General features: G+C 32.1%; 1 protein-coding gene across 1 annotated transcript in view; it reads left to right on the forward strand.

Annotated features, from left to right (window-relative positions):
• LOC114336058 (myrosinase 1) overlaps nucleotides 1–12,964 on the forward strand; it is an 86,622-nt gene that overhangs the window by 36,438 nt on the left and 37,220 nt on the right. The window contains exon 4 of the mRNA XM_050646832.1: nucleotides 8,959–9,351. Within this exon, the coding sequence (XP_050502789.1) occupies nucleotides 8,959–9,351 (393 nt within the window). The remainder of the gene's footprint in view (nucleotides 1–8,958; nucleotides 9,352–12,964) is intronic.

Here is a 12,964-nt window from a genome sequence, read left to right on the forward strand (position 1 = left end):
CATAAGAGTGCGTTACGTGAGGGGGGGGGGTTAAAAATCTTCAAAAATCGCGTTACGTAATACTTGAACGCTCCCTAATAGAAAGTTAATATTTTAGACAACGATATATAATCCGGTCAACTTAGACATCAAAATGCTTGACAAATAACAAAAATTGCCGGAGAGCCAAATTTTGGTGGAGAGCTAGGGTATACCATAACAAATAAAATTTAAAAAGTCCCCATCGATCCCATGTGTGCGTCAAAAGTTATTCGGGGTCAAAGGTCAAAATTTGAGATTTTTTGGATTTTTTTCGAAAACGGTAAGTTTTATCAAAAAAAACCTCAAACCAAAGTTGTAGATCTTAACATTCTCTACAAAAATTGTCCTTACAATTTTTTTCCTAAGAGTTACCATTCCTGAGATATCGCGATTTTAAAAGTTACTTTATACATTATATGCACAAATAAGCCACGTATAGACATATGTGGCCCTTAAGACAAGTATAAATGCCTATTTGTGTCCCTTTTATATAGTATATTATACTATTCTGAAAATATTTCTTCAAAAGGTAATCAGTCCCAAACTGAATTTCCTCTATCCACGTGGCCTTGAAAAACATTTGGCTATACCATTGTTTAAAAAAGAACAGATTGTCTATTATAGGCAATGGCTACAGTATTGTCCGTAGTCCGTAGGTCTGGTTCATAATATTATCTGTTTCTTTTAGTGCTAAAGGTTCAGTTCAAGTGAATATAAGTACTTATTACAAGCGTCTACCATTTAGTACCGTTACCGTTATTTGTACAATTTTATAGTTTTAAAAATGTCTCAGTTTTGCTTTATTTGCAATAAACTTTTACATATTGAATATTGAAGTGTAACAAGCTAAAAATGACGCAGATGTCCTTATAATTGAGACAGCAATTGAAAAATTTAAGGCAACAAACACAATTGTAGTTGGTGAAAATGTTGATTTGTTGGTACTGATTACTGCAAGGACTCCAGTAGATAAAGTTATTTATTTTCTGAAGCCTGGAAGGGCTCAACAGCGAACAGAGATATATTCTTCAAATAGTTTATCGGCTTATCCCAAATGCCAAAAGTACATTTTATTTTTACATGCGATAACCGGCTGCGACACTACGTCCGCAATGTACAGAAGGGGCAAAACGTCAGTACTTAAATTATTCGAAAAAAAAAAAAAGATTTGACTGACTGCTGTAAAGTTTTTACAGAACTTGATTCTACACCGCAAACAATAATTACGGAAGGAATTCGCTTTCTTCTTGCGGTTTATGGAGCTCCAAAAAAAAATATTTGTCTTGATAAATGCCGATACTTAACTTTTGTAAAAAATACGCGAAACAAGAAACAAGTACAACTATCATGTCTCTCTCCAACATCAGAATCTGCTTTTCAACATTTGTATCGAGTATATTATCAAGTTCAAACATGGCTAGGCAATGAACTGAATCCAGAAGACTGGGGTTGGAAAATAATAGATAATACTCTGGAACCGATTAAAACCTTACTCCCACCTGCTCCAGAAAAACTCCTTAACACTATTTTTTGCAATTGCAAAAAAGGTTGTAGTGCCAAATGTGGATGTAAAAAAGTCGGGTTGCTGTGTTCTCTAGTGTGTACCAACTGCCAAGGTCAGTCTTGCTCAAATGTCCAGTTTAGTACAACAGAGGAAGACTCCTGTGATTTTAATGAAGAGACCAATGACTCAGTCACATTTGAACAATTTTTGAACATCCAGCAAGGGGAAAAGGAAGAAGATGAAATCGAAGAAGACTTGACTGTTGAAGTAGACTGTCAAGAATATGAATCTGATTAAAATATCTAAAGAAATCAAAACAATAGTTAACCTAATAATCAATAACAATATCAATAATCAATATCAATAATAAGGTAATATCTAGAACTTGACCGGTATTGTTTCCTTAAATTATCCTAAAATTGTCAAAACAGTTAGTGGAGTAGGCCTACAGGGGAAATCACGGTAAAAAAACGCGCCGAGTACACTACCTCACAGGTGGTGTGGAAACGTGTGCATATCATGTATAATGTGACTCTTTGAATCGCGATATCTCAGGAATGGCAACTCTTAGCAAAAAAAAAGTAAGGACAATTTTTGTAGAGAATTTTAAGATCTACAACTTTGGTTTAAGGTTTTTTTTTTGATAAAACTTACCGTCTTCGAAAAAAATCCAAAAAATCTCAAATTTTGACCTTTGACCCCGAATAACTTTTGACGCACACATGGGATCGATGGGGACTTTTTAAACTTTATTTGTTATCGTAAACCCTAGCTCTCCACCAAAATTTGGCTCTCCGGCAATTTTTGTTATTTGAAATGTCTATATAGACCGGGTTAATAGGTATGTATGCAGAATATAATAATTGTTGTCTGATATAACGAGATCTGCGTATACCGAGGTAATTAGTCTGCCATTTCAGTTCTCGTTATAGAGGGAGTCTACTGTATAATAAATACAATATAACGATGAAACAGGAGAATAAAAACATTTTTTATAAAAGTGTCTCATGAAAATGGATAACAAAAGTGTTGAGAAATAATTTTGGAATTAATAAGTTTGCCGCTAAGGGGCGTTTCTTGAATTTTATAATTAAAAACATTCCAGAAACGATTAACATTTACGATCAAGTTTATTTTTAATTATTAATTATTATACATTGATTTAACTATGTACTTTTATAACACATTTTTATTTGGAAATTCAATAATACAGCGATCAAAATACTTCGTACCAAAATTCCTATTTCGAACAAACTTTATAAAATTTGCACTGTTTAAAATGCCTGATGTAACGTAATAATACAATGTCGCATCAACAACAATATTCATATACATAGGAAACTCCGCTATACCTCACATTATTTCTTGATCACCAACAACTCAAATATATGTGTTTAGATTTTCTATTGATAAAGAATAAATAGCCTTCTGCAGTATTAACTTTGTTCTATTTTCTATTTGACATATTTAAAAAATTATATCAAACAACCGTTCACGTTGAAAAATGGCAACAAACTAACCTTATTAAAAATTTTACACATGCTGTAAAAATCTGTCAAATGCTTAGGCAGAACGCCGCATCTAGTGCCTGCTTAGGATAAACGCGGCAAGTGACCTTTAAATACGGCGTTTTTTCTAAGTATTTTTCAGATGACGCATTTATTCTAAGTATCCATGAACATTTTTGCAGATACGGCATAAAATGCGTTGTGTTTAATGTATTTTGGCTTAACTTACGTCATTTTTAGTAAGCAAATAAGATAAATATGCACATTTGGGTTAGAAAAATGTGTAAATCTAATTTTTTCAGATTTTTGCAGATACGGCGTTTTCGCTAAGCACGGCAGAATGTCAGCCGCGTATGCTATAATAATTTTGGTTCATTTACTTTCAGTAGTTCTGTTCTAATTTGTACTGTTCTTATCACTTTCTCCAGGATGATATAAAAAGGAGAAGGAGAGGTCACAGTGCTTCGCCTTGTTTCAAGTGAATATTTCATTTTTCAACAAAACAGAACAGGTTTTTAGACGGTTTTTTGCAAATAACTCAGAAAGTACGTGTTTTATCGAAAGTCAAAGTCTTTAGACCCCGTAAAAGCAGAGTTTTAGTGCAGCTAATGAACAGTAGGTTCTTAAAAAGTGTTGCTTAAAAAAGTTAGCATCAAACCTAAGCAATTCATGCTCAAAATATAGTTGGTCCTTTTTTTGTGGTTAACAAAATAGTGAATATCACTCCTAATTGCTTCCCAAACGAAATTTATTATTTCGACTTCACCAGTTAGTTCACTCATGTATTATTTATATAATGTGTAAGTTTCATCGGTTCAAAGTGCTTATTTTTGAAATTAGCTGTAGTTGAAAGGGTTTGAACGAATCACTAATCACGAGTGTGCAAATTTTAAATAGCCATATTATCTTAACCAATTTTTGTCTAAAAACGAAAGTATTCATAGAATCAAAACCCCCATTTTTTACTATTTGAGATTTTTAGTATCACTAATAGTTTCTAAGTTATTTAAAAAAATGCATTTTTTAAAATTTAAAAAGTACTTTAAAACAAAATTTTTTTAAAATTTGCTTTTTTCCTTAGCTATGTGTATGACAAATTTTATGTCAATCGTTCTTTAAAACCCCTGAGCACAAACCGCGAGCAAATAACTAATAGTACTTATCTTAGCAAGCTGTATCACATCTGATATCTTTTAATACTGTCGTACGTTATGAATAGTTCTATTCTATGATATTGCTACGCCAAATTCTCGATCGATGTCTTCTTCTACTTTATCTCGTTAAGTCCCCTGGTATTCCCTAAAGTAAGATAATTAGCCCGATCAAGGAACACAAAATTTTACGGAAACCTCCAAAAAAATAAAGGAAGGATGAAAATTTGGGAATAGGTACCTAGTTGAAATTGTCTATTATTGTATAAGAAAAAGTTTACCATTCTACATCCCCTCCATTTTACAAAAATTGGAAAATACGGGGTAAAAAAAATTTTCTCGGGGGTGAAAAAAAATACGTTCAAAATAAGTCCGGAATTGGATATAATGACTAATTCTAAGCAACTTTTTTTTTTAGTTTTTTTACAAAGTCAATACTTTTTGGGTTATTTGCTAGTGAATATGTTCATTTTTAACAAAAAAAAAACATGTTTTTGGACGGTTTTTCGGAGATAACTCAAAAAGTAAGTATTTTAGCGAAAAAAATATTGTATAAATATATAGTAAAAATATAGCTTATAACAAATTGAAAAAAAAAATGGTGTATGCGTGAGGTCTGCAGACACACTAGAAGCAGAGTTGCAGCTAATGAAAAGTAGGTTCTTCTTCGTCAAATTCCAAATCGGATATTTCAATGTGAAATAACCAAAAAACGGAGCACTTTTCTGGGAAAATTCATTATAACTTTTTTAAAATGTTTCAAAAAAAAGGTTTATTTTTGTTTTTTAAAAAAACTTTTAATATTAAAAGTAAGTGTGTTACGCTCAAAATATTGTTGGTCCCTTTTATTTTTTGGTAAAAAAATGGCGAAAATCATCCCCTAATTAGCTTCTCAAATAAAATTAATCATTACTGCTTCACAAGTTACTTTATTTATGTATTATTTATATTATCTATAAGTTTCATTGGTTTAAAGTGCTCAGTTTAAAAAAAATGGGGTTTAAAATAAAACATTTTCTTTTATTTTGAAAAAAATCGGAATTGTTTATGTAATCGTAATTATTAGTAATACTAAAAATCTCAAATAGTAATTTAATGTACCTTTTGCTCTCCTGAATATTTTCGATTTTTTGTTTTCTTGTTTGACAAAAATTGGTTATGCTAGGGCTGTTCCAAATTTACCTAAACTCGTGATTAGTTACTCGCTCAAGCCATTTTAACTACATCTTTTTCAAAAAGAAGCACTTTGAACCGATGAAACTTAGAGATCATATAAATAATACATAGACAAAGTAACTTGTAAAGTGGTAATGATAAATTTTATTTGTGATGCTAATTAGGGGGTGATTTTCGTGATTTTTTTACAAAAAAATAAAAGGGACCAACAGTATTTTGAGGCTAACTCACTTAGTTTTAATGTTACAAGTTTTTTTCAAAAACGGAAATAAACAAAAACACAGTAAAATGCTGTATAAAAGGTATATTTAAAAAACCCTCAAAAGGGCCACATCAATCACATAACTAGTTTTCGACTGGTTTACCAGTCATCATTAGTGCTTACGTGCAATGTACATGCTAACCACTAAGATCGTATTATACAAACATATGTGGGTCAAAGCCCAGTAAAAATAGTCAGTCAAGAAAATATTGGTGTAAAATGCTACCTTAAGCCTGGATGTTTAAAATATTTCCTAATTTGCCCTAGGTAACATCTGAGATGTAAATATGACTTGTTCACATGTTGGAAGTGAGACGGCAAGTGGCAAATAAACCTTTTTTAAACACTTTAAAAAAGTTAAAATGAATTTTCCCCGAAAAGTGCTTTGTATTTGGGTTATTTTACATTGAAATATTCGATTTGGAATTTGACGAAGAAGAACCTACTTTTCACTAGCTGCAACTCTGCTTCTACTGGGTCTACAGACCTCATGTATACTCCTTTTTTTTTTCAATGTTTTATGAACCATATTTTTTTCGCTAAAATACTTACTTTTTGAGTTATCTCCGAAAACCGTTCAAAAATATGTTTTATTTTGTTAAACATGAACATAATATTCACTCGCAAATAACTCGAAAAGTATCGACTTAGTGAAAAACAGTCTAGAGTCTATAGAACAAAAGTAGTTTAGAATTAGTCATTTTATACAATTCCGGTCTAATTTTGAATGTATTTTTTTTTAGCTTCAAGAGGGGGCATTGCCCTCCATTTTTGTAAAATGGAGGGGATGTAGAATTGTTAACTTTTTCTTATATAATAATAGACAATTTCAACTACCTATTCCCAAATTTTCATCCTTCCTTTATTTTTTTTTGGGTTCAGATTGTTCCTTGATGGGACTAAATAGGTAATTTTGAATTGAAGAAGTCTATTTCAATTCAATTAAATAATTTAATGTTTTAAATAGTATATATTATATAAATTTTAAAAATAAAATAAAAATTTTATTTTTAATTCAGTTGCAACGCGAAGGCAAAACAATCTTACTTTTCAATTTAGAATACGGAGCGCAGTCCAGTGGAGAACAAGCCTATGTTCTCTCCGATGAGGCTCCAATAAGAGCCGAAAATCGCGATTCAGAGGACTGGACTGCGCTCCGTATTCTAATTGAAAAGTAAGATTGTTTTGCCTTCGCATTGCAACTGAATTAAAAAAAAATTATTTTATTTTTATATTGGTCTTTACTCCTTCGAGTAACTAGGTCCATTTTCTGTTGGAATTTACCAGCTGAACAGACGGGGTCGTGAATTGTAAGTATTTTGAATTCCCTCTTGTCTTTTTCGCTTCAGCATCCATTTGGCTTGAAAATTTTAGAAACCATGGAGGTGTTACCAAGGAAATGGACCAATAAGTTTTCAATTTAAAAATATTTTAGTAATATTTTAATATTTTTTAATAGCCCAATAAATGACCGTTTTGTAGTGTAATTTCCAGGGGCAACTCCGAATTGCATGAAAATTTGGATTAAGGTTCTACTTACCCTCCACTTCAAAGTTGAATTTGTGCCGTTGGTTGCTTTTACTTGGGGGGGTGACATTTATCCCTTCTCGGGGGGTGAAAAACGAGTGTTTAAAATAAGGCCAGAAATGGATAAATTGGCTTATTTTAAGCACCTTTCGTTCTATAAAGTTTTTTACGTAAGTCAATACTTTTCGAGTTATTCGCGATTTAAAATGTTGATTTTTCGACAAAAAAACTACGTTTTCCGACCGTTTTTCCCAAATAACTCAAAAAGTTAATATTTTATCGAAAAAAATATTTTTAGCAAAAGTGTAGCACATAAAAAAAAACAAAAAAAATTGTGTACCAAAAGTCTACAAATTGAGTAGAAGCAAAGTTGTAGCTCATGAAAAATACGTTCTTAATTCAACGCGAAATCACCGAAGAAAGAAGCGTTTTCGGGAAAACCTTATTAACATTTTTAAAGTATCGAAAAAAGCTTTATATTTGTTTTTTACAAAAGTTTACAGCATCAAAAATAAACGTGTGACACCGAAAAAAAAGTGGCCCCTTTCTTTTGGTAAAAAAAAATCGTGAAAACTCCCTCTATTTAGCACCCTAAATGAAATTAATCGTTTGGCTTTACCATCTATTTTAACTATATGTGTATTGTTTATATGATCTGTAGGTTTGATTTGTTTGAAGTGCTTATTTTTGAAAACAGTGGTTTTATATTAAAAAAAAATTTTCTAAAATTTTTTTAAAAATTTAATTTTTTCAAAATAACTTAAAAAGTATTAGTGATAAGAAAAATCTTAAAGAGTAAAAAATGTAGGTTTTGCTATTATAAATATGCTAGTTTCATTTTGTTTCTACGTAAGACAAAAATTGGTTAAGATATGGCTGTTCAAAATTTGAATACACTCGTGATTAGTGACCCATTCAAGCTTTCTCAATTATAACCCTTTCAAAAATAAACACTTTAAACCGATGAGACTGACAGATCATATAAAAAATAGATAGGTAAGTAAATTTTTTGTAAAGCGGTACCGATTAATTTCATTTGGGGAGCTAAACACGGCGAGATTTTCATGATTTTTTACAAAAAAAAAAGAGGGCCAACATTATTTTGAGCGTAACTCGCTTATTTTTAATGCTAATACTTTTGGATAACAACTAAAACAAAGCTTTTTATAAACACTTCAAAAAAGTTTAAATGGGTTTTTCCCGAAAAGTGCTCAATTTTTCGGTGATTTCACCTTGAAATATTCGATTTGGAATTAGACGAATAAGAACGTATTTTTCATGATCTACAACTTTGTTTTTATTTGATTGATAGACTTTAGTGATACACCGTTTTTTTGGGTTTTTTATAAGCTACACTTTTGCTAAGGATATTTTTTCGATAAAATATTTACTTTTTGAGTTATTTGCGAAAAACCGACTGAAAAGGTAGTTTTTTGTCGAAAAATCAACATTTTCAATGGCAAAAACCTCGAAAAGTATTGTCTTATGTAAAAAACTCTATAGAACAAAAGTTGCTTAAAATTAGTCAATTTATCCATTTCCGGTCTTATCTTGAACGTATGTTTTTTCACCCCCGAGAAGGGGTAACTGTCACCCCCCAAGTAAAAGCAACTACCGGCACAATTTCAACTTTGAAGTGGAGGGTAAGTAGAACCTAATTCCAAATTTTCATGCAATTCGGAGTTGCCCCTGAAAATTACACGGTATCGCCGAATTTCCCGTTCATTTACTGGGCTATAAATATTATTAATAATACTATTAGGATCGAAAACTTCATCTTTTATATAAATTTTGTTTGCTTCTTTATAGGTCTCGCTGATGAAATCAATGTAGGAGGAGTAATATACTACAAAAATCTGATCAGTGAACTTAAGGCCAATAACATTATACCGCTAGTTACCATTTATCATTGGGACTTACCACAAGTATTTCAAGATTATGGAGGTTTTTTAAACAGTTCCATCGTCGATTGGTATTCCAACTACGCCAGAGTTGTTTTCTCACTGTTCGGTGATGACGTCAAACACTGGATCACTATCAACGAACCTCAGCAGATCTGCTCTGGAGGATACGGCTACGGATATTTCCCTCCGACAATAAAATCTGAAGATTTGCTGGAATTTCAATGCATACACAATCTTGTTAAGGCTCATGCTAAAGCGTGGCATATTTACGATGATGAGTTTAGGTCAACACAAAAAGGTAAAGATATATTAAAAAATGTTCCTATTTCAGTTTTTTTTTATATAATTATACAGGGTGTCCCGAAAACATTGGTCATAAATTATTATACCACACATTCTGGGGTCAAAAATAGCTCGATTGAACCTAACTTACCTTAATACAAATGTGCTCATAAAAAAAGTTACAGCCCTTTGAAGTTACAAAATGAAAATCGATTTTTTTTAATATATCGAAAGCTATTAGAGATTCTTTAGAATAGAATAGAAATATGCTTTATTGCCATGAAAAATTTTACAATTTTATCGACAAAGCTTATAAATAGTCAAAAAAACAAAACAGTAACAATCCAATTTACTAAAATTACATAAATCGTCAATATATTTAAATAATAATAACGAAGTTAAAACAGAAATAATCAATTGCAAAAATTTAAATAAATTGCAAATGCATAGTGCACCTAATAATTAATAAAAAAGGTTTAAAAGTTAAAAAGTTAAAAAGTTAAGCTGCTGCATATGACACCCAAATATAGATAAAAAAATAATAAAAATACTACTTGTGCAAAGGGTACTGTAATTTCTTAGTTATTGACTAAAAAAATCTTCTACTGAATAATATGGTCTTTCAGACAGGTAGGCTTTTATCAGTTTACGGAATTTGTGGAAAGATGGTGCCGATTTTAGTTGTAGGGGGAGATGGTTGTACATTTTTTTTTTGCGGAATATAATATCGATTCCTTTACTAACTCAGAGGACGGGATCGGTAAATAGACATCAAAAGTTGAATTTCTGGTGGAGTAGTCATGATGAGGCCTTGCTGAAAAGACATGCATGTGTTTACGAATTAAGCAAACAGTTTCTAAAATATACAAAGATGGAAGGGTTAAAATTCCGTGATCTTTGAAATAACTTCTGCAATGTGTTGTTCTTCTGAGGCCAAACAGATATCTTATTGTTCTATTTTGTAATTTGAAAATAACATCGAATTGGGCAGCTGTACCAGAACCTCAAAAAGGAAGACCATAACGAAGATGTGACTCGAACAAAGAAAAATATGTTATTTTGGAATATTCTAAATTGAGTTCATTCGAAACAGATCTTATAGCATAGCAAGCTGAAGAGAGTTTCTTCCGTAACAAATCGATATGGAGGGACCATTTAAGGTTGCTGTCTAAAAAAATACCAAGAAATTTTACAGAATCAACGGTACTGATCTGGCTGTTATTAAGAGGTAAGGGTTGAAGAGCTCCTTTATAAGACAATGCTACTGTTTTATCTACGTTAAACGAGAGTAAATTTGAGTCAGACCAGGTTTTTATTGTAAGTAGATCAGAAGTTATAGTAGCATGAAGAGTTGCAATATTTGAGTTGCTCTAAGTGATACTGGTATCATCAGCAAAAAGAAAGATTTTTCCATCGATTTTTAAATTAGTGATGTCATTAATAAAGATAAGGAAAAGTAGAGGACCCAATACTGAACCTTGAGGTACCTCACATACAATGTCTTTGAGACTAGAGTCTGTATCATTTGCTCTAACCAGTTGTTTCCTATCATCCAAGTAAGATTGGAACCAATCTAAAGAAGTGCCTCGAATTCCGTAGAAATTTAGTTTTTTTATCAAAATGTTGTGATTTACACAATCAAAAGCTTTGGCGTAGTCACAAAAAACGGTGGCAGTGTGAAGATTATTGTTCAGTGCTTGATAAACCCCATGTAGTACAGAAAACATGGCATCAGTGGTGCATTTATTATTTAAAAAACCGAACTGATTTTGTGATAAAATGTTGTTTTCAACTAGAAAGGACATAAGTCGGGCTTTTATGAGTCTCTCAATGATTTTTGAGAGTACCGGTATTAGTGCAATAGGTCTATAATTGCAGGTATTAGATATTTCACCACCCTTATAAAGAGGAATAATGATGGCTGTCTTCAGGCACTGTGGAAATTTACAAAAGAATCATTAATTAGTGAGACAAGGACTTCTAACACATTTTCGGGAAGATTAGAAAAAATTTTTATCGATAGACCATCAGTACTACAGGAAGATTGGCTTTTGATACTATTGATTGTTTGGATCATTTCAGATTTATCGACTGGTTTTATAAAGAATGAATTCGAGACCTTTCTTGAATTGGGGAGATAGGAAATGGGATCTTCTTGTGGCAAAATAATTGATGTAATATTTTTACTCACATTAACAAAGTATTCATTTAGATTTTCAGGGTCTGGAAGGAAAATGTTTGAGCAGTGTAGGTTTTATTTCGAAGATCGTTTATTATGGACCAAGTTTCTTTTGCAACACTTTTGGAGCTTCCCAGACGGTTCTGGTAGTAGACTTTTTTAGCTGATTTTATAAGTTTAAGATAGGTTGCCCTGTACTAGGTGATATATTCAGTGATAGAGACGTTGGTAGTAAATTTCTTGATATAGAGAAGAGAACGCATATTCTTGGAAGATATTCGGATACCTTTACTAGTCCAGGGTTTGTGATGTTTTGGCTTAATTGCAAGTAAAGGAAATGCTTTATTGAAGATACAGATAAGCTTATCTAAGAATTCACTGAAATTATTATCCACGTGCATGGCAGGAAAGCGCCACTCAGAGGTTAAGCATAAATTTTGAAATTTACGAAAGTTCCGGGTGGAAAAAATCCTGCCTAAACGTCGGGTTTTCGAGGAGGGTTTACTGGAGATATTAAACTTCGTATAAACTGCTTCATGATCAGATAGTCCAGCATTAATATTTGTAGAGTGGACATCAAGGGGTGAGAAATCTGAGACTATATAATCAATTATGGTAGATGAAGTTTTTGTAATCCTTGTAGGAGAATCAACGTACATTGTTAGACCATACGATTCGAATATGTTGACCAAGGATATTTGTGTAGCACAAGCAGCAGCATAATCAATGTTAAAGTCCCCGCATAAAATTTTTCTACTTTTATGGGGCAGGTCATCTAACAAATTTAGCAGATTCCGAAAAAATAGTTCCACGGAAGAGGCAGGTGATCTATAAATGCAAATAATATAAAGATTAAAATTCTAATTGTAAACTAAGGAAAACTCAAAGGAGGTTTCACTTAACAGAAAGTCATATTTTGTTACCAAAGAAAAATCATTACTCGTAGACAGAATTAGTGTCCCTCCATAAGCTGAGCTTGGACGATCATACCTAGCAATTGTGGTGTATTTATCTACAAAAAAAGGCTCGTTGACTTCAAGCCAGTGCTCTGTAACCGCAACTACCGGAGGAAACCCTAATTCCTCTAGGAACAAAAACAATTCATCAGTTTTGTATCTAATAGAACGAATATTAATCAGAACCATGCTAAAGTTGTTATCACTAAAACAATTTGAGGATTCTAGTCCCTCACAACACGTCGTGATGTTTAAAAATTTCATTTTGGAGAGGCAGCGGAATAGTAATTTCGGTGACATTCCCTTGATTTTTGCAGGTGTATAATTCTTTCAGAAGTAAGAAAGGACCTATAAGCATTAAGATCAGCTTCCACCTCATCTGGACCAATTCCATAGGCATTGTTGAAGTCTAGCAGAATTTGTCGTAGATCTTCTGTCTTAGTGGGAAGTCCCTCGGAAGCCAAAAAGAGTTTAACGCTTGTGTTGGTAAATCC

The sequence above is a fragment of the Diabrotica virgifera genome, chromosome 1 (assembly GCF_917563875.1).
Source record: "Diabrotica virgifera virgifera chromosome 1, PGI_DIABVI_V3a".
In the NCBI taxonomy this organism is placed as follows: domain Eukaryota; kingdom Metazoa; phylum Arthropoda; class Insecta; order Coleoptera; family Chrysomelidae; genus Diabrotica; species Diabrotica virgifera.